We start from the raw sequence: 23,142 nt of genomic DNA, 5'->3' as shown, positions 1-23,142 counted from the left end.
GCCAGTAAATTGCCCTCTCTGAGACTCACATTCCTTCTCAGTAAAAAGGGAATAATAACAGACCCTTGGGGATTGGAGGAGCGAGCCTATGTGTGTCTTAGTTTGCATCCTCTGGAAGTAGATCCTCATGCAAGGATTCAAGTGCAAATACTTTATCTGGAGGTGACCCTGAGGCAAGAATTCAACTGCAAGTTGCTTCCTTGGGAAATAATCCCAGGAAATACCAGTAGGGCACTGTGGAAGTGAGACTGGGAAGGGAAGTCAGCAGGTAAAGGGTACTTAAGCAAGAAAGCTCACACTGTGGCACCTGGGGCTCAGTCCCTCTCGGGGACAGCAGAGAACATACACCCACCAATCCTTAGTCAGGGCTGCTTCCAAAGGCATTATTTCTCCAGAATGTCCTGCCTGCACTGCACGGCTGAGGTCTGGGGACAGAGGCAGGAGCCTTCCACAGCAGTTGTTTTCAGGAACACAGCCTGGTGCAGACCGTTACAGTGGTTCAGTGACTTCAAGGCACATACATTTACACCCTTACACACATACACACACGTTCACCCACACATGCATACAACTGCATACACAATCACATACACACTGTGTACACACAGACACAAAAACACAGTTACAGGGGCTTCCCTGGTGGCGCAGTGGTTGAGAGTCTGCCTGCCAATGCAGGGGACGCGGGTTCGAGCCCTGGTCTGGGAGGATCTCACATGCTACAGAGCAACTGGGCCTGTGAGCCACAATTACTGAGCCTGCGCGTCTGTAGCCTGTGCTCCGCAACAAGAGAAGCCGCGATAGTGAGAGGCCCGCGCACCACGATGAAGAGTGGCCCCCACTTGCCGCAACTAGAGAAGGCCCTCACACAGAAACGAAGACCCAACACAGCCATAAATAAATAAATAAATAATTAAAAAAAAAAAAAAACACAGTTACATACACCCACATGTGCTTGCAGCTACATACACACTTTTACACACACGTGCACACGCACGAGTGCAAAGCACAATATATGCATGCATGTAACCATGCACACAATTACATGCATATACTCATATACACACACGATGACACATTTGTGTTCACAGTCATACATACACTTACACACAATCCCACACACAGTCACATAGTCACACACACACATTGAATTAATGGAGACCGAATGTCTTAGAGCTTGTTGTCTCTGAATCTTCTAGCAGAAGGAGCCTCCAACACACTCAGAAGAGGAATAGACACCTCACAACAGCCAGTGACTGGACCAGGCCTGAGTGTGTTTTGAAAATTAAGCAGGGGACCCATGGGGTCCATGCCTCCCCTCCTCCCTGTCTCTCATTCATTCACCATCACAGCCCTTAGTGGAAAGTCAAAGCCCATTTGTAGTGGGAGAAAAGACATTTGACACCTCAAGTATAGATAACTCTTTGAAGGGGTTAGCTTCATGGTGGGGGAAAGAAACTGTGGGTTAACAGGTGGGAAAGTGGGATCAAGCACAAGGATTTTTTTTTTTTCAAAGATTGAGGAAATAGCAGTGTTATTTGTATTCCATTGGGAATGACCCAATAGACTTCAGGATACATGGTTAATATACAAAGATTCATTGTATTTATATATTCCAGGGGTTGGCAAACTATGGTCTATGGACCAAGTCTGGCCTGTGCCCTGTTTCTCTAAGATATACAAGCAATGAATTGTTTTATATTTTAAAAGAATTATAAAAGAAGGAGAGGAAGAGGAGGAGGGCTGTAAGGCCTGAAATATTTACAATATGGGTCCTTACAGAAAATGTATGCCAACCCTTCTGTACACTAGTAATAAACAATTGGAAAATGTTTTCAAATACCATTTTTTCAAGTATCATGTACCAGAAAAAGTGAAATACTCAGGTATAAATCTAACAAAATATGTGCATGATTTCTAGGATGAAAACTTCAAGACACTGATAAAAGAAATCCAAGAAGATCCAAATTAATGGAGACATATACAATGTTCGTGGAGAAGACTCAATATTGTTAAGATGCTAAGTCTACTCAAATGGTCTACAAATTCTATGAGATCACAATCTCAGGAGGACTTTTGTAGAAATAGATAAGCTGATTACAAAATTTACATGAAAATGCAAAGGATTTATCAGAGCCAAAATTTTTCGGAAAAGGAAAAATTTAGTTGAAGGATTTACAAGACCCCTTTCAACACATAGTATAAAACAACAGTAATAACGACAGTGTGATACTGGTCAAAGACATATTAATCAATTGGACAGTATAGAGAGTCCAGAAATTTTTTTAAAAAAACTTGCAGGGCAAGTCAGTGTACAAAGGATAGTCTTCTCAGTAAGCAGTACTGGAAAAATTTGACATCCACATGCAAAAAAAAAAAAAAAAAAAAGTCATCCCATACCTCACACTTTATACAAAATTTAATTTAATATGAACCATAGAACTAAATAATGTAAAAATGTAAAACTTTTAGAAGAAAACATAGAAGAGAATCTTTGTGGCCTTAGGTTAAACAGAGTTCTTATATATAACACCAACAGCATAATCATAAAATGAAAAAATTGATAAACTGCACTTTATAAACATTTTAAAATTTTGCTCTGTGAAAGAAATTTAAGATAAAGACCAACCACACACTAGGAAAAAAGACCTGCATATCACATATCTGACAAAGGATTTGTATGTAAAATGCAACAGTGGAAGGTAACAATCCAAGGAAAATTAATGGGCAAAAGATTTGAACAGGTGCTTTACCACAGAAGATATATGGATGGCAAATAGGCACATGAAAAATTGTTCAACATCATTAGCCAATAGGAAATGCAAATTAAAATCACAGTGATATATCATTGCACACCTATAAGAATGGCTGGGGAAAAACTGACACTGCCAGGTGCCAGTGAGTATGGGCAGCAACCAGAACTCTCACACGTTAATGAGAGGAATTTTAAATGACACGGACACCTATGGAAAAGAGTATGGAGGTTCCTCAAAAAATTAAAGATAAAACTGCCATATGATCCAGTAAAACTGAAATCAGGATCTCACAGAGATATCTGCACTCCCATTTCATTGCAGTATTATTCACAATAGCCAAGATATGTAAACAAACTAACTGTCTATCAGTGGATGAATGGATGAAGAGGATGTGATACACACACATACACACACTGGAATATTATTCAGCCAGGAGAAAGAAGGAAAACCTGCTCATTTGTGACAACGTGGCTGGACCTTGAGAGCATTATGCTAAGTGAAATAAGTTAGAGAAAGACAAATACAGGCAGCCTTCCATATCTGCGGGTTCTGCATCTGCATAGTCAACAAATCCCAGATCAAAAAGATTCGGGGGAGGGGGAAGTCCAAAAAATTCCAAAAAGCAATACTTGAATTTGCTGTGTACCAGAAACTATTTACATAGCATTTACATTGTATTTGGCATTATAAGTAATCTAGAGATGATTTAAAGTATACAGGAGGATATGTGTAGGTTGTATGCAAATGCTACAGTATTTTGTATGAAGGACTTGAGCATCCCCAATTATTGGAATCCACGGGGAGTCCTGGAACCAATCCCCCCCATCCCTCGCAGATACTGAGGGATAACTGTACTGTATGATATTACTTATATGTGGAATCTAAAAAAGACAAACTCAAAGAAACAGAGTAGAGTGATCGTTAGCAGGGGTTGGATAAATGGGGAGATACTGGTCAAAGGATACAAACTTCCAGTTATAAGATGAACGAGTTTGGGGATCTAATGTACAGTATGGTGACTACAGCTAATGGTACTGTGTCAGAAACTTGAATGTTCCTGAAAGAGTAGATCTTAAATGTTCTGACCACAAAAAAGAAATGGTAAGTATGTGACGGGGTAGAGGTGGTAGCTAATACTATGTATCATCACTTTCTAAGTTATAAATGTATTAAATCAACGTGTTGTATACCTTAAACAGAAATGTTATGTGTCAATTATATCTCAATAAAGCTGGGAATTTTAATGAAATTAAAAATTTTAAATGGCACACTTTGGAAATAGTTTGGTTGTTTCTTCTAATGTTAAACATACACATGTAATATGACCCAGCCATCCCATTCCAAGAGCAGTGAACGGTTGTACACAAATATTCATAGTAGCTTCATTCATGACAGCGCAAAATTGAAAACAATCCACATGTCCTCCAACTGGTGAAGAAAATATGGCTCACCATATTATGGACTATTACTTAAGAAAGTATTGATGCATGCAACATGAGTGAATCGTAAATGCATTGTTAGGTGAAAGAAGCCAGACTATATAGGGATGGAGACTAGATCAGTGTTTGGCAGGAGTTGGGGTGAAAAGTTTTTGACTATCAAGGGTGACTATGGTAGTGGTGGTTACACAACTCTAGACATTTCAAATCTCAGAACTGTACACCAAATAGAGCAAACTTTACTTTTAGTAAATTTTGTAAATTTACATACAGTTTTAAAATGAGGCTGAGGGTAACTAAGCACATATATTATTTGCATAAATATACTGTGAAATGATATACAAAAAGTAAAGTATTTACCTAAAGATGAAAAAACTGGGAAAACAAAGGACATATGGAGGACAAGTATTTTCACTGAGCATCTTATTTTGTACATGAGTGAATGAATTCCCTGTCAAAAATACTACATTTAAAAAGTTAGGCACCACTCATCCAAGAGTGTCTTCTAGTAATCCTGCAGTGGTTCTCCAGGTGATCTGATGCACCTGGGGCTGAGACACCTTGAAAATTGCTTCCTTGGAAGCTAAGGCATGAATTCTGAAGCCAAGCTGACCAAACTTACCCCCACTCTACCACTCATCAACTGAGTGACCTTGAGCAAGTGAGTTAAGCTCTCCAATCCATAAGATCGGTGTGAGGATGAAATCAGTGTTTACCTGGGGGAGCTGAGGTGTCATAACCTTCTCCCCTCCAGTGGTCTACTTCTGTTAATAGGACCAAAATCAGTGTCTGTGGAGTCATCAAGCCTTACGTGTTGTATGAAAAGTGTTTAACCACACCCACACCTTACATGAATGCATGTGTATCTATTGCTATAAAAATGAAATTTCTACACCAAAAGTTATGTGATTAAGAGTAACTCAATATGTAATTGGTTGTGATATCTCAAGCTTATTAAGGTGCATAAAGAGAATTCTTGCAAAGTGAGACAAACTAAATTATTTCCTGACATAATGCTATTTACAAAAATAAAGAGTGGCTTGAATACTTAACACAAAGATTTTAAAGACCCCCAGGATGATTTTATGTTGTTGAAGGATGTTCACAATACATTATTATATGAAAACCCCAGATTAACAAGAAAAATGTAAGATAAAATAACATTTTTTTATGTTGAGATAAAGCTCACTTAACATAAAATTCATTCATTCCTAAAATTCATAACATTAAAGTGTCAATTCCATGCATCTAGTACATTCACAACGGTGTGCAACCACCACCTCTCCTCTATCTAGTTCCAAAATATTTTCATCACCAGCAAAGCAGACCTGTACCCATTAGCAGTCATTATTTCCTCCTCCACCCTCCAGCACCTGAATCAATCTCTATGGATGTACCTATTCTGCACACTTCATATAAATGGAATCATATAATATATGACCTTTTGTGTCCGGCTTCTTTCACTTACCATAATGTTTTCAAAGTTCATTCATGTTGTAGCATGTATCAGTGCTTCACTCCTTTTTATGACCCAATAATATTTTTTGTTATGGATATACCTCATTTTTTTTATTCATCCATCTGTTAACGGATATTTGAACTGTTTCCCAAATATCCAACTTCTGGCAATTGTGGATGGTGCCAGTATGAAGGGCCATGTACAACTTTTTGTTTAAACCCTGCTTTCAATTCTTTTGGGTACATACCTAGGAGCAGGATGGCAGGGTCATATGGTAATTCTAGGTTTAATTTATTGAGGAAACACTAGGCTGTTTTCCACAGTGGCTGCACCATTTTCCATCCCCACGCAGTGTATGAGTGTTCCAATTACCCCACATCCTCACCAACCCTTGTTATTTTCCATTGTTTTATATTCTTGCTGTCCTAGTGGGTGTGAAGTGATATCACACTGTGTCATTGATTTGCATTTCCCTAATGACGAATGATGTTGTGTATCTTTCCATGTGCTTGTTAGTCAGTATAATAGTAATTTAAAAAAGGAGATTATATGTAAATGTAATACATTTAGATGTAAATTCAAAATTTTACTTGTATAAGAAGTACATATAAAATTAAAAATTGGCAGTATACGTGAGAGAATATGAACAGTGATTGCTTTGACATGTTTGGATTACGGATATGATTTTTATTTCTTACTTTTTATTATTTGTGTTTTCTTCTATGGCAAGGTATCATTTGGGGGAAAAGAAAAACATTTTAAATAAGAACTCTGAAGGCAAAGGAAAACATATGTGATTTTCAGCTTAGAATATACTAAATATTTCCTCATTTCATGTTACAGTGTTTCTTTCTTATTTTGTAACCAGTAAGTCTTCTGGCTCCTGAAAGGCTCTGAGACTAGGACTCTATCCCAGGACCTCCTACAGCCTGATCGGGGCAAGTCCTGAGGCAGCTGCTGTCCCAGGTGCTGAAGGAAGTGGCCCCACTCCTGCCCCCTCGACCTCCTCTCACTATTGTGGACCCTCTTGACTTCCTAGATGAAAATGAAGTCCTGGGTCATGCCTCTCTGAGGGAAAAATTTTTTTTCGGTTCCTAGCTTCGGACCAGCTTCACATCAAAGCCCACTGTAACTATGTAACAGATGTAACTATGGAGATTTTGAATTTACTGAATCTTCTAATGACAGTTACCTTCAATGGCAGGTTTCCACACGTCCCAAAACTTAAATATAACTTTTATAACTTTAAAACATTCTAAATTTGAGAAAGTGATGCAAAAAGAAGGGAAGAAATGAACCCTTATTGAGTACTGATGCTTACCAGATACTGAGTCAGGCATTTTGCTCATGCTTGCTTATAAATCTCCACAACCCGCAATAAGGTGGCTACTATTATGTAATAAAGGCACTGAGGCTTAGAGAGAGACATGATTTTCCCCAAGCCAAGCAACTAGTAAATGGCAGACTGGGATGGTGACTACTACAGGAGGAAGTGGTGGATCCAGCGTCATCTGAACCTGACTGCATCTAGCTCTCTGCTGCACCTTCCCTAAAGAGTATCCTTGACCTTGTGATCCAAGATGGAGCTCCAGCTACCACATCAATATCCACCCCCCAACCCCCTTCCCCCGCCCCCCAGGTTCATAGCCTCCCAGACCCGCCTGGATCCCCCCCAGACCCCAAGCGCCCCTCTCAATGAGACTGGGGCAGACATGGCAGCACAGTTTTATTCCTAGGAATCTGCAAAGTGAGGTGTCTACGGTCAGGGTGGATCGCAGGCCAGACGGTGGTGGGTCACTGCTGACTTGCACTCAGCGACTCCACACGCAACCAAAGTCCTCCCTCCGCGCGCAGGATCAGCTCTGGCTTCCTGCGTGGCTCCTCCTTGTCCGGCAGCACACGGAAGCGCAGCAGCGTGAGCGCCAGGACCACCTTCATCTCTGTCATGGCGAATGACTGCCCAATGCAGTTCCTGTGGGCGAGAGCGGGAGCTCTGACTGCACCCGGAACCCTCATCCGGGCCCCACCGCACCGTGTATCTGGCCCACAACCCCCATCCCCACCAACAGGGATGGAGAAGGAGGCTAACCGTGCCTGGAACCCCCACGTGGGTTTACATGTCCCCAGAGCTTAGCCCACACTCCAGTCCTGAACTCAGATCAGCAGACAGGGGAACAGGGCTCTCAACACACCTCGGACCCCTCCTCGGGCCCACCACCATTCCCCAGACCCTTACGCATAACGTCCAATGGAGCGGAGGGAAACTCTGACCAATTAAAATTTTCCCTCTTCCTGGCCCCCAAAATCAAGGCTGGAATTTCAGTCCCAGACCCCTGCGCTCACCACTCCATTCCCACCTCAGATGCCCCGTCCTCACCTGGGCCCCGCGGAGAAGGGAATAAAAGCCAGAGGTGACCTCCCCTTGATGTTTTCTGGGTCAAAGCGGAAAGGGTCATAGACCTGGGGGCAAGGCAAGACAAGGCTACTTGGCAGATGTTTGTATAATGGGGGGAGGTGATGTCTGATTTGCTAAGCCAGAACCCTGTGCCCTCCTCTAGGGCCCCCGAGGGGAGTGGGTTAGGATGCGGGAGGTGGGGGGTAGGGGAGGCAGCACCTCAGGGTCTGGCCACACCGATGGGTTGTGATGGGTCCCGAAAATACTGATGAGGCAGATAACACCTGTGGGAGAGGAGGGGCCAGTCAGGACTAGGTCCAAGCCACTTGACTGGGCCCCTCTTTCTGACCAGGAACCTCCTCCCCTAGTCATTGTGGGCACCTTTGGGGATGACCCGTCCATCTGGGAGCACAGTGTCCTGGGTACAGCGGCGGGAGATGACTGTGACTGGGGGGTGCAACCGCAGACTCTCCTTGATGCACATGGTCAGGAAGGGCAACTGGGCCAGATCGTCCCTAAGGAATCCCCATGACAATTATCCAGGGAGCAAAAACAGAGACATCGCCTCCCCCCACAACCCTCCTGCTGTCCCATGAGATCCTCTCTCCCTATAACAAAATTGCAGATGGATCAAATATCTCCAAACACATTAAGTTGTATACATTAGATAGGTACGGTTTTTTCTTTGTCCATCATACCTCAATAAAATGGTTCTTAGAAATAAATAAAGAAATGCAATATCACAGAACCAGACAAAATTTAGTGAGATATTTTTAGAAGTTTTTCTAAGCAAAACATCGAAGAGCCAACCATAAAAACGTTTACAAATTCTTATAAAATAATCTTTACGGCAAGATAGCAAAATCAAAAGGCAAATGAGTAAGAAACAAAAGATCAGATTCGCTGTTAACTCTTATTTATTACAGCACTAGAGATACTAGATAATGCAATTAGACAGAGGAAAAAGGAGAGTAATGCCATTTGAAATGTGGGGTAAATATATCATTTTCGGCAGATAATGATTTTATACTTAGAAAACAAGAGAATTCACTGGAAAATTTTTATAAGCATCGAAGATAAGATTCAGTAAGGGGACTGAATTCTTTTTCTTTAATCCCCTTCATTTTGTGTGGTGTTTTAAATTCTTAATAGTTGATACAGTTAACTAATTCAAAATTGGAAAACTACAAAACACCACCCCCGTGGCCCAACAGCACTCATTTCCCCTCCTCACAGTTTGCCTAGTGATTATTTTATATGTATCCTTCCAGAGGTACTTTTTTGCATTAAAAAAATATATAGTAGCATACTATGTACTATACACACTGCTCTGTATCTTTTTCATGTAACAGCATATCAATCTTTTCTTGTACATCTCTTGGGCCCAGTGTCCAAAATAGGGCCTTTCCTACTCTGGAGCTATAAAATAATTTCCCATGGTTTCCTCTAGAGCCTTTAAAACTCCTTTATTTTTTATTTTAAATATTTGATTCATGTAGATGTTATTTTCTTATGACATAAGAGCAGGTTGAATTAACCTTTTTCCATGTAGCTCTCCAGTTGTTCCAAGTTTTTATTAAATGATCTTTATTTTTCCTATTGATATGGGACTCCATATTTAGCATTTACTATGTTCACTGCACAAGAAATTTATATCCATAAATTATTAGTTTTTGTATTAGAAAGAATAGATGATGAAAGAAATGATGATGATGATGTTATAAAATATCTGGATTAAAATTAACAAGAAATGTGAATGTATTCCAAATGAACTTATAAATATTTCTCAATACAGATAGACTAGATGATTCACCATAGCAACAAGAGTATCTAAGGGTTAATTTAGCAAAAGCTGCATAAGATCTCTATACTAAAATTTTAAACTCTATTAAAAGCCTAAAGATTATTTGAATATACAAAAATGGATATTCATTCCACACTCTGGGATAGTGTGTGTTAATATTATGATGCAATCTGTTTTCCACAAGCCAATCATATGTTCAATTAAACCTCCTCCCTCACTCATTTCTCTTTCTCTGTCTCTCTCTTTCTCTGTCTCTTTCTCCCCTTCCCCACATCACTTCATTTTTGCCCGGCTGTCTTTTTGACCTAACTGCATCTCAAATGCATCCAGATATCTACTGATCATCTTTCAGGGTCTCAGCTGAGGCACTTTTTTCCACCCTCGACTTTGCCTCTCTTACTCTAAACCCCAGCACTGCCCATGTGCACTGAGAGTGTCCTGACCTGGAGCTATTCCTCACCAGGCTGGGAGCTCCTGGAAGGCAAAGACTGGGTCTGGGTCCTTCTTGAGTCTCCAGGACACAGAATGGGGCTGGAAAGAATTGGAAATGGCATAGAATTGGGGATAGGAAGGCAGTTTGGCAGTGTTTCCTAAATGGGAACTGGATGGATGAAGATGCAGCTGTTCCTGGACAGGAGTTGAATGACTTTAGTCCTCAGGTATTCCCTGTGAATCCTGGACTAAATAATACGAAGAATTAGGGGGCAGGAGATCAGCAAACACTCAGGGATGAAGATGTTTAAAAACATGTGATTCAGGGAGAAAAGTAAGGGAGTGGAGAGGAAGTTCACTTACTGAATATGTGCTAAGTGGCATCATCAGACCTCACACATTGTCACTAATTCTCTCAGAAATCCAAGTCTTTCTGTCCCCAGAGCCTGCAAACTTTCCCCTGTTATACATACTGGGTACTAGACCCTGCTTCTGGGATCTTCTCCTATTCCCACTAAGCAATAATGACAGAATCAACAAAAAGATTTGCCCTCTTCCCCAGCCAGGGTGCAAGGCCAATGTGAGGGGCTCAGAAAAAGACCAGGAGGACTTGCACTCACCATTCAATCTCCTTAGGCTCACGGTCCCTCAGGAGTGCTTGCACCTCCTGCCGGCAGCGCTCCTGGTATTCTGGGTGCTTTGCAAGGTTGTACAGGACCCAGGAGAGGCCACTGGCTGTGGTATCATGGCCTGAGGGGCATCAGAAAAACTTGGGTCTCTGGGCTACTTCAGCACCAGAAGGCGGACAGCACCCTCACAGTAAGGCCCATGGGGAGGATGGGGAGTGATGGGGTGATCTAGGGTCCACTCGCCAAGTTCCTTGGTGGGGGAGAGACCCCTTCCCCTCTGTAGTCTCACACTGGGACCCTCACCCTCAAACATGAAGGTGTCAGCTTCAGCTCGGATATCTTCGTCTGATAATCCCTTCCCATCTTCATCCTGGAGAGAAAGCAAGATCCCCAGGGTCACTGAGGGACCCTGAGCCTAAACTGAGACGATCTCAACCTCCATCATCCATCCAGAAACCCAAGCCCACCCTGAACTCCTAGACCTCGTTTGCTTGCTATCACACGAGAGCCCACCCCACAGGCCTCCTCTTGACCTCTTTGCCTCCTGTGTTGTCCCTGGTGAAAGGAATCAATGATCTATAAATATTGTCATGTCTCTACATGATGCAACCTGGGTTACCAGATGATTGAGTGGCAACTTGACTTGGAAGCTATAGCTTGAGCATTGCCCCAAAGCCATTTGCCCATATGTTAGGATAGTAAATCCAGGGATTCCTTATCTCTCCTGGGAATAAGGAATGGGTTATAAACCTGTAGAATCTATAGACTTTGCCTTCTCTCCCACGAGGATTTGTTTAAGTTCAAGAACAATCTCTTCCCTTCCCTTCTCTTCTCTTCTCTCCCCTCCCCTCCCCTCCCCTCCCCTCCCCTTCCTCCTCTCCCCTCCCCTCCCCTCCCCTCCCCTTCCTCCTCTCCCCTCCCCTCCCCTCCCCTCCCCTTCCTCCTCTCCCCTCCCCTCCCCTCCCCTCCCCTTCCTCCTCTCCCCTCCCCTCCCATCCCCTCCCCTCCTGTTCCCTTTCCTTTTTTTTCTCTCTCTCTCTCTCCCCCTCTCCTTCCCCCCCGTAGGGAAGAAGGGGCAGATGTCCTGTATAAGTTCTAAAGTTCAAAATCTGGAGGTACTTATCCTGCAATGCAAGCATGGCTGCATGTATAGGTAAAACATTATGGAGCCCTCAGAGAAATTTAGGAATGGGGAACCATAGCTACAATTCTACTCTGGCTACTGTTACTGCTATAAGTAATAAATGGGTTGCTCTGATCCAGAGTTTTGTATATATACATACATGTATATATACAGTCTGCCTCTGTGGTAGACTAACGTATTAGCTTGTAAGTAGAGTAAAATCTCAGGACTTCACAGTTTCAGACTCAGCAATCCCCTGCAGGGGGGATTCACACACTCATCTCTAAAACTTACCCCTGACTAATCCCTCCCTCAAGCACCTCACATGGCTCCCCAGTACTCTTTGCATCCCGTCCAAGCTCTTTGATCGAATCGAGATCCATTCTAATACTTCTACTCAGATACCAGAGGAGCCTACCTTGGACAGCAGGAGCACGTCAATAAAGTCCAAGGTCTTGGCCTTAGCCTTGGCCTTGAGGAAGTCATCAATGCCCTGACTGGGGAGGGTACGCCGCCGCTCCTGGATAACAGCATCTGTGAAGTCGTGAACCAGGCGGCAGGCCCTGCGGAAGCACCGCCCGTCAGGGGTGAGGTAGTACAGGAGGTCTATGTGCAGGCAGATCTGCTGGTGTCTCTTTGCCACTAGGGCACTGAGCTCCAAGATGGCAGCAATATATTCACTGGGCTTCCTGCAGGATGAGAGCATGAAGGAAGCCAACAACATAAAACACTTGAATCCCAGAAGCCGAGAGCTACCTCCCTTCAGGAAACTGAAGCTCCAAGAACAGATGGCCCACAGATACAGTGTGGGGAGAAGTCAGGACATGAGTCTCTCCAGACTCTTCTCTCCTACATCCCATCTCTGTGAGCTGCCTCCATGCCCCAGGCACCCAGAGCACAGCTTAGATATCATGCTTCTTTCCTCTGTCTCTCACTCAGTACCTGCCCCTTCTCCTTCCCCAAACTGTCCACACGGCTCAGAACTTATCCTCTGCTAGCTGGTCAATGGCCCAGTCCTTCCCTATTCTCCTTACATCCAATGTCAACAACATTCAGTTGGTCTTCTATTGAGTCAGATGTCCAAGCTCAACTTTAACCAAGACCCTCATCTGCTCAAACACATTCCTTGGCTCCCAGGAAACTTTAGATAAAGTTCATATCCTCTATGTCTGACTTCAGAATGTCCTTAAGACATAACCCTGCCCACTCCTCCAAACTTATTTCCAAGGTGTCTCCTCACGGTTGCATACACTTTGCTCATCCTACCTTCCTGGCCTTTATCAAACAGTTCTACCTACCTGAAAGTTTAGCTCCTTTTCTTTCCCTTTCCCTGTCCTTCAATGTCCAGCTCTGACCCACCTCCTCCAGGAAGGCCCTTCTGATAGCCCTGGTCAGTCCTCCCTCCCCCATCTACTCCCTTGGGTGTATGGCTCACATTCCTGGGCCCTGGGCTGAGACTCACTCCTGGCAATTGCTGTCGAAACTGAAGACGCATTTCTGCAGACTGTCCAGGGTCATGAGGCTGATGTGTTCAAACATGTCCAGATGGGTGTGGCCCTCTGTGACCAGGTGCTGCCACTTGGCCTGGACAAAGAGGGGGACAGAGCTGGGTCTGGGAACTGACTCCCCCGACCCCTCCCTAACCCCTAAACACCAAGATGCACTCCCCCAGATTCTGACTCCTGGGCCCAGGCACACAACCCCAGGGAGGACCAGACCTGGGTAGGTGTGAAAGCTGTTATTATTAGGGCATGAAGTCACCATGGCTGAGAGTCACGAGATCTGGGTTTTTAAATCCTGGCTCTGCCCACTATACTCTTTGTATCCTTGGTCAACTTATTGCGTAAAGTAAGTGCTCAACAAATGTTAGCTTCCATCATCTTCATTGTTATAAATTGATTAGGAAAATTTCCCCTGTGTTGAGAGAGGTAGTCCTCCATGGGTCCTGAGTACCCCTGCACTTTTTTGCTGGGTATGCCAAAAAATTGCAAGACTCCGATGTTCTTTACCTGGGCCATTTCTCAGAGTTGTGTTTGTAAAAAACAACCTTGAGCGGTGAGGTAATGTTGAAACCTTGTAACCTAGATTGAGACTTGAACCCATGGTCTTTTAACTGAAATCACACACTTGGACTCAGGACTTAATGAAGCTAGGTTCTTGATGTCTCATTGCAGAAAGAATTCAGTGAGAGACAAAGTGATCGGTAAGAAGAGGATTTATTTAGGGAGAAACACATTCCACAGAGTGTGGGCCATCTCAGAAGGCAAGAGGCCTTGGGAGAAACACTTTACAGACAGAGTGTGAGCCATCTCAGAAGGTGAGAGCGGCCCCAGGGTATTGCGTTGTCAGTTTTTATAGGGGTGGGTAATTTCATAGGCTAATGAGTGGGAGGAGTATTCCAGCTATTTTGGGGAAGGGGTGGGGATTTCCAGAAACTGGGCTACTGCTCACTTTTTGACCTTTATGGTCAGGCTTCGAACTGTCATGGCACTTGTGGGTGTGTCATTTAGCGAGCTGATGTGTTACAATGAGCGTATATTGAGGCTCAAGGTCTAGTGGAAGTCGACTCGTCCGCCATCTTGGATCTATTTGGCTCTAATCAGTTTATGTCATGTCCTCTGGCTATGTCATTCGTTTAAAGGTTGTGCCCTGCTCCCTTCCCTCCTGTTTCAATGTCTCCTCCTGGACAAATACCAGGCTTGCTTCTAATTGCTATAAAAGTCATAGAGTCCCTAAACCTAGTGCTCCTTCCCTTGTAATACAACATACTATATGAGCAGGCATCTATTGAAGCCCACCTGTGTCACCCTCAAGGTATTTGGTGACTTGGAAGAAGAATGCAAACCAACAAGAAGCACAGGCTGTTTTCTGTGCCAAAAGTAATAAACTGTCCTTTGTCTCTAACCCAGGAGTCTCATGACTTCTGGCAGAATCCACAAAAGAGTAACAAGCTCCCTTGTCAGCTTGCAGGTATGGAAAAATCTGAGGCACGTCACAAAATCTTTACGTCCAGTACTCCATTGTCATGTATAAATCCAAACATTTTGCAATGTATTTTTTCAGTAACTTCTATTAGGAGGTGGAGCCTATTTCACCATCCTTCTATTCTGAGCTGGCCTTGGACTTGTTTTGGCCAATAGACTATGGTGAAAATAATGAGGTGATCATCCCAAACCTAGATCCCACGGGCACTGCAGCTTCCTCTCAGTCTTTTCAAACCCTGCCTCTGCCATTTGAACCAGACTGAGATGTCTTCTGAAAGGAGAGGATCACATGAAAGGAAGTCTAGTTGCCTTAGCTGAGGTCATCCTAGATCAACTTGCAGCCAACCAAGCTCCAAACATGTGAGAGGACTGACCCCAGATCAGCAATGCTTCATATCTGTATGGTCAGGCCGCCCAAGATAGTTGTCCTCTTGTTCTCTGTACATTCCTTGCTTGACCAGTCCTTGTTTCACCTACACCCTATTCACATGGCTGACCTTCCCTCTTAATCATAGAGCCTAATCAGTAACTGCCTAAATACTCCAGCCCCAGATAGTGATTGTTCTAATATTTAGATCAAAACATCTCCACCATAATAGCTTATCAAAGGGGTAGTGAGGGGTATGCTCCTCTGCTGGTTTCCTTGGTAACTTATGAGCCAACCTGATGTCAATTCCCCTACAACTGGTAACCTCCCACCCATCCACCCCCATAGGAAGACTGCCGCCATGTCCTTCCCGCTGTCAGCCACACATGGTGGGGTGTCACTCCAGGACCTTGCTTCAGACATGTAAGATGCCCCCGTCCATTAAACCACTGATGTCTCTGTTACTGACTCCAGCTCTTTCTTCAGTCTTGAGGCTGCAGGCCTGTGGGGTACAGCCCAACACTATCTGACCCACAGCTGATTATAGATACATGAGTGACCCCATCTACATTCAGAGGAACCAGCCAACTGACTCACAGACTTGCTGTCAATACTAAACCCTTATCGTTTTGAAGTGATTTGTTACTCAGGAATAACTACTACATGATATCCATCATTATTATCAAACATGCCTCAAGATTCCATGGTTTCTGTGAAGGTAAAATAGAAACTATTACCTTCTCAGCACCTACTATGTGCCAGGGACATGGCTCCATTATGTTATCTCGACCACCCTGCAAAGCAGGGATCACATCATACTCATTTTATAGCCAAGGAAATTGAGGCTCAGAAGGAAAGAACAATGGCCCAAGCCACCTAGAAGAGCCAGAGTTACAGACAAGATGTATCTGAGTCCCTGTTGTCCCCAAGGCTCCAGCTGGGACCCTGAGTTCAAGATACTCACATGCATGATGTCTGCACTTTTGGTGAAAATCTTCATATAGGGCTTCAGGATGTTGAAGTGGAAGGCGGGTGTCAGCATGCGACGGCGGCTGCTCCACTTGTCACCGGCACTCAGCAGGAGCCCATCCCCTAGCCGAGGCAGCCACGGGGAGTGGGCAAGGGCAGCAACTTCCTCTGGGCCCCCAAGGTTGTCCCCAACGCCCTTCACTAACAGTTACTCACCCAGCCAGGGCCTCATAAAGTCGTAGAAGTGCACGTCCTTGGGTGCGACGGTGGCTGATATGAATGAGGACCATCAGGGGCCAGGAAGAAGGGGAGGGGAGGGATTTTGGTGGGGGGTGGAGGCTCCCAGCCAGGAACCTGCATTCCCCCTCCAAGCCCAGCATAGCAGGAATGGGGCCAAGAGCACAGGAAACTGGGAGGAGGGGGGAAGGGAGGGTGGAACAGACCAGGCTGCAGCACAGAATACAGTCAAGACAGAGCCCATAGACACAACTCTATATGCTTAGACACACCCCAACATGACACAACATACCCCAGCATGACTTGACATGGCACCTTATAAACACCGAAGCATAGCCCAGCACTTTACAAAACGCCTTTACAGGACCTAGGACATTACATCTGCCCCAGCACTCTGACCTCTCCTGAGACATCTGACAGGGCCCTAACATGCACGACACAACCTGACATGACAAAACATGCTCTGCCATGGACCTGAAGACAATCTGACATGACCTCAGTGTGCCCCAGACAGGACCTAATACACTTATATCACAGACCTGAAACAGGCAAGACCAAGACATACTCTAAGACCTGCATCAGACACGACTCACATAAGGTCTCAGGCATTTCTCAGAGTGACCCTGAGTCCCAGACCTCAGACAAACCTCAAGTGTGGCCCAGACGTGACCAGCAGGAGAACCAGACAATCTCTAATGGCATCTCATATAAGAATCAGAGACTCCAAGATGCTTCAGATGTCCTTGGCCATAGCTGAGCCCCAGACATGACTGAGACCATCTCCATTTGAGCTCAGGTATAAACATATACAAGGTGTCACCAGGTATAACATACACCAGCTGTAACCAGAATCCAGGTAGAAACATACGTGACCAGACGTGGCTATATAGCAGACATTGCACAGACATGACCGCAGGTCAGGCAGCTGGGAGTCCAGGTGAGAGAGAGGCAGTGGCATCTGTGCCACAGCCCCTTCTGTCTGCACGCTGGTCACATGCCCACCTGGAGGCAACACAGAGACCATGGCAGTGGGCAAGCTGTGGCCAGGGAGGTGTCTACCTGGAGCAAAGAGCACAGGCGTGATGCAGATGGGGTGGAAGATGTGGGTGACCACATGCCAGGGTCCAACCCACCAACGGCACACATCCCATAGGTGCTGGCCTGGCCCTGTGTATACAGGAGACCTTCCTCCAAGCTCTGAATCTGGACAGGCACAAAAATGACCCAATTCACACTCTACCAGGCTGCCAGAGGGAAGGACTTGCAAGGAAGGGATCCAGACCTGAACCTATGAATCACCTCCAGCAGCCGCTTGTCTGTCCTCAGCCTCCTCCTGGGCTCCCTCCTCCCCACACCCTCCATACATGACAATTGGGGTCCCTCAGGTGCAAGGATAGAAAGGGTTTGGACCCAAAATACCATGTTCACCTGACTTCTCTTCCATCCTCATATTCCAGGTATGGAAACTGAGGCTCTGAATGATGAAGTCACTTGCCAACAGTCTCCCAGACACTAAGCCTGAGACTCCAGCCCAGGTCTGTCTGAATCCAGGGCCTGAGTTCTTAACCATCCAGCTGCTCTGAGCCCCAAAACAATAGCTCAGAGGACCCTATGCTTCTCAGACAGGGCACTCAGAGTCTCAGGGACACAGAGATTGGTCCCATGACCCAGGCAAGGGAAATTAAAGGAATCCTGTATCTTTTCCTGGAAATGTTCTGAATGAGGTCACTTTTCCATGGGGGTTGAGCTTCTGGCATTCATCTTTACCATGATGAGAGTGAAGCCATCACAGATGAACACAGAACTGAAAGATGAAGACAGATTTCTGATGACATTGTTTAAGACCTGGATCCAGCTGGGCCTGAAGACACCCTCCTTGGACTTTACTATCAATTGATTCGCTTTCTTTCCTTAGAACATAGAGGGTTGCATTTCCACCACTAACTGCTGAAAGAGACTTCAGCAGCCAGAGAGAGACAGGGATCTTCCCAGAGTCACTGAGCATTCTGGTGTTTCAACCAAGGTCTCTGTCAGTTGCTGCCTGTTCATTCCTCTGCTTGCCAGGTCTGTCTGGGGATGGGAGGAACAGGGGACAAGAGAAGGGAGACAGGGTGTGGTGGAGTCTCCTCAGGGAGATTCCTGGGGACTGGAGAAGGAGGGCACTGAACTAGAAGTTGTCGAGCTGCAGGATAGAGTCAAAGAAACTGACCCACCAGAGAGGTGGATGCCATGGAAATAGCAGTCCAGATCTTCCACCAGCCACGAGTCTTCATTGCTCTGGGCCTGGGTATGGGTGGGACTGAGGGCAGGCCTGGCAGGGGGCCCGGGATGCTATGGACTTCCACTGCTCCGCTTTACCCTCTGCTTTAAAAAATGTCTGCTCATTGATCCAGACACAGTTCCAGCAACTCCTCCTCCAGGAAGCCTTCCGGGATGCCCCAGCAGAAAACCTTGCTTCTCCTCTGGGTTGCCACAGCCCATCTCCCTTTGGCCAATTCCTGACCACACCAGGTCAGGGATCTCTCTGTTCAGACCTGTGTCCTCAAGATTGGGGGTGTCCTTCACCCAGGACACCAGGGTGGGGTGCAGACGGCAGTGAGAGGAGGAAGGAGGCAGTGAGATGGGGGCTGGTGAATACTTGAAGGAAAGAGGAAGAAGGCTGAGAGAGAAGAGGGGAGGAAGGGCCGGGGTCCTGTAGGGGCCACATTGAAGCTTGGCAGGGAGGTGCTGGAAGCCCTCAGATGTGTCATGGCACCACCACCACAAGCTCTGCATGGGTACCTGAGGCATTGGCGACATTCCGGATCAAGTCAGGATGGCAGAAAATGACCAGGGGGGTGATAGGGCCCATCCAGATCATGTATCCCTGGGGGTAGTTGGCCACCAGCTGAGTTAAGCCCCTCAAGCCCTGCTCCGTAGGGGGGTACTGCAAGCAAGGTAAGGGCCATCAATCCCAGAAGGAACCGCTGCAGTGGACCATGTGTGGGATTCTGAACAGATGGAGGGAATCTCTGCTTCCTCCTGTTCCTTCTCTCTGAGGGCAGGAGGGTCCTGGGGGCCTCTTCATGTCCCCGGAGTGTATCTCAGGGCACAGGGAGAAGACACGCTCTCTGCCCACAGGGAGGGTGACCTTGGTTTGAGAAGACAAATTTTTCTTGTCCTGGGAGCGGTCCCAGCCCCAGGGGCGACCACAGGAGGACATCCCCAGTGGTGAGGTTTGTGGGTAGCAGGGTGGCCTCAGGACTTGTGGACTGGGTTTTGGTCCCACATCCTTTCATATTCTGGCTGGTCCACATGGCCTCTGGTTCCTTGCATGGTAAAGGGTCTGCAGACCTGGGACCTTCCAGCCCTGGCCAACCCCAAGGGATGGTCGTGAATTCTGCCCATCAATCAATATAGCAATTCTGCCCTCTGAACCCCCTCTGCTGGCCATGCTCTGTGCAGAGCGCTTCCTGTGTGTCTATTTCTCTGCAAGCTATGGGCATGCCTTTCAATTGTGCCATTTACAAATGAAAAAACTGAGGCCATATGCCCCCAAAGGGGAAGAAGTGTGGGTTGCCTCCTGGTGAAGCATCCTCTCCCCAGGATGCCCCATTCAAACCTGACAAATACCCCCAGGTGCTCTAGACAAGTGCACATAAATCATTTGCACCTTTGTGACTTGCTCCTGTCTCCCCAAGGACCTTGAGGTGAGGATTCAAAGCACTAGATGAGATTGGTCCGGAGAGGGAGAGTGACTCAGCCAAGGTCACACAGCAAGAAGGGCTGGAGGAAGGAAAAGTGACCAAGACTGGCCCCTCACAAACAAGCCCTTGGAGGGGAAGGCAGAACTGCAGCAACTTTGTGACATTCCTCCCACTTCCAGGATGTCCTGAAACCATTCCAAGACCTAGAATCTCAGCACTGTGAATCTCATCTTCACGGTGAACTTTGGAATGCCCCCGTTCTGAACTTTGCCTTAATGAACAGTTATTGCAGCAAGTCTCGCCCCAAGTTGTAGTTCTCGTCACAGGCAGGAAAGGAAAGCTGTCTGGGAGATAGGAGGAGGATACCCATCCCTTTGACCTTGACTGAGGCGGGTGATGGCAAGTTCCTCACCTTGGTCATCAAACATTTATTTTGCATGCCTACTGTATGCCAGCCCTGGACCTGGCACTGTAGTGTCTGATCTCCAGAACTATCATCAAATTGGAAAGATGGTTCATAAGTAATTGGACAATTAACTGTTGAATTAATCATGAGCGGGGCCAAGTCAAAGGTCAAAGTCTGGGGCACAAGGTAGGCAGGCGTGGAGGATGGGAAAGTGTAAGAAGGCTTCTGAAAGAGGAAGTGAGTGGCCAACTTTATCCAGATTGGTCAAGGCGCCCATTGGGACATCTTGGCGGGAGCGGGGGGAAGGGAGTAAGATGAGAGGAAGGGGTCCTGGAGAGGGGAGGGGGTGGGTAGCTGTTCACCTGTAGGTGGGAATGGGGAGGTGATAGCTATTTCCTGTGGGGAAGATGTAGCCCAGAATAAGACACAAGGAAATGGGCCACATGCAGAGCAGACCCTGGACAGCGCACCTCATGTGTGGAAGACAGGCAGGAAATGGACCCCAAAGCAGGCTAGGGATAGAAGGACAGGCTGTGGGAAAAGTCTCGATGGCAGAGCAGAGGAATGAAGGAGTGAGGAAAAAGGGGGCTTCTCATCCTCCCTGGCTTCTCTGCTGTCCTAGATCATAGCCCAAACCCTGAGCCCCATTCCTGACCTGAAGGAAGTCCACCCACCCTGATGCTCCAGACTCATCCTGCTACCCGCACTCACCAGGCCCAGGTGACCCAAGAACCAGTTGCGTTTTGGGGGCTGCTGGAAACATTGGAGGCGGCGAGAGTTGTTGTAGAAGGTGTAGGTCCAGGCCAGGACGCGGGCCAGTAGCCAGGAGGCCCCGGCCAGCAGCAGGAGTAGCCACGGGGAGGCTGCCACCGGCCCGAGTCCCAGCCAGGACAGGCTCAGCTGCAGCATCCTGTAGGGTAGACATGGTGGAGGGTGAGCTCCTGAGGATGAAGGAACGGGGGGCAATGATGGTGAGCTGTGAGGCAGAGACAAATAGAGGGACGGGAACAAGGGAGTGAGGGGCAGGGATGGGGAGTGCTGGGGATGGTGCAAGAAGGGCTCAGAGAGGGGAGGGAGACCCAGAGAAATCCAGAGGAAGAGAGAGAGACAGACAGAGGAGTTAGTAACCAACTAGTATCCACTCATCTCCCAGGCCAGCTCATTCCCTTGAGCAGTGGCCTTCCGCGCCCCGGGCCAGGACCCCCAGCCCTTAGACCCCCAGCCTGGCACCTTCTGTCAGGAGTGGCTTGTCCCACACAACTTCCTCTCCCCTCCTCTGGGGAAGGCTTTGTCTGGCCCCTGACCTAGAGGAAGCTTCCAGGGGCTGGGCTAAGCCAGCCAATCCCTGCAGCCTGCTTACCTCCTCCCCACCTGGCAGCTGCCCAAATAGAGGGTGGAGGGAAGGGGTTATAGTGTTGTTGAGAGAAGCCTGTGAACCAGCTCAGGATCACACGGTGTGGACACTGGCTACTCAGGACTCAGCACCTCCTACACGGGAAAGTTGGTGTGCGGGCAAAGGTGACTCTGGACCCCAAGTTCACAGCCAGCCCTGCCCTTCCAAGGCCAGGGTGCAGCAGGTAAAGGCATGAACATTCAGGTGCCAGGTGAGCAGGGCAAACATCTCTGGGGCTCCTCTGCATGTGTGGGCCAGGAGGGTGTCTGCACCATTTCTTGTCATAGAATCAGGAAGCTCAGAGACGTGAAGCCTCTGGCCTCCAGGGCACGCAGCCTGGCAGGAGTTCAAGTCCTGCCTCCAGGCAGCCCAAGGCCTGAGTGGAGACATGACTGCTGGGAGCAAGAACAGAGAACCCAGCCTGGCTGGGGGTTACCTGCATCAGATTTAGGGGATAAAGTGTCCTCAGCTAGAAGAGGGCACCTGGAGGCATGAGGTGTAAGGCTGCAAGGGGCTGAGAGAGAACAGGATCCAGACAGGGGAGGGCAGAGCTGGGAGATCCTGAGTGGGCATCCTCACTGTGACTGTGGGCTGTGCCGACCCTCTCTGGGCTCAGTCTTCCCATCTGGGAAATGGGTTGATAGATGAGAGCCTGAGAGGGGGACCAAGGAGAGTTCTGCAGGAAGATGGTAAGGATCAAGAGCTCCTAGAAAGATAGAATGAAGGAAAAGTGTTGGCAACTAGTACTTGTGTTACTCTGTGCCAGTATGCCACATAAAGTATCCCTATTCTGTGCAGAGAACTATAAGCAAAGAGTGCCTACTCTGGTCTGGACACCTCAAAAAGCACCCCTCAGTGTGTCAGATACTCTACATAAAGTGTGCCTACTATTTGTCAGGTGCTCTACATAAAGCATACCTACTATGTGCCAGGTACTCTACGTAAAGTACACTGACTGTGTGCTGCGTGCTCCATGTAAATATGCTTACTGTGTGTCAGGTGCTTACATAATGTGTATCTACTATACATCCCAGGGTTCGACGTGAGGTCTCTAAAACAAGCATGC

At 46.6% G+C, this 23,142-nt stretch overlaps 1 protein-coding gene and 1 pseudogene across 2 annotated transcripts in view; one reads left to right on the top strand and one right to left on the bottom strand.

Moving 5' to 3' along the window:
• The window catches only part of LOC307052346 (cytochrome P450 4F3-like), a 74,298-nt pseudogene that overhangs the window by 22,328 nt on the left and 28,828 nt on the right, over positions 1–23,142 (top strand). The gene's annotated exons all lie outside the window — the stretch shown is intronic.
• Positions 7,432–21,592, bottom strand: LOC307052343 (cytochrome P450 4F2-like; the record flags this gene model as incomplete). The annotated part of the gene is made up of 12 exons (XM_079703229.1): positions 7,432–7,623; positions 8,029–8,111; positions 8,266–8,330; positions 8,428–8,561; positions 10,903–11,032; positions 11,215–11,281; positions 12,453–12,723; positions 13,497–13,618; positions 16,350–16,477; positions 16,571–16,624; positions 19,373–19,517; positions 21,395–21,592. 12 exons carry the CDS (start codon positions 21,590–21,592, stop codon positions 7,446–7,448), a joined length of 1,575 nt encoding a protein of 524 aa, XP_079559355.1. The 3' UTR covers positions 7,432–7,445.

The sequence above is a fragment of the Hyperoodon ampullatus genome (assembly GCF_949752795.1).
Source record: "Hyperoodon ampullatus genome assembly, chromosome: 4".
Taxonomy (NCBI): domain Eukaryota; kingdom Metazoa; phylum Chordata; class Mammalia; order Artiodactyla; family Ziphiidae; genus Hyperoodon; species Hyperoodon ampullatus.
The sequence above is the reverse complement of the archived record's forward strand: the minus strand, read 5'-3'. Positions and strand labels throughout refer to the sequence as shown.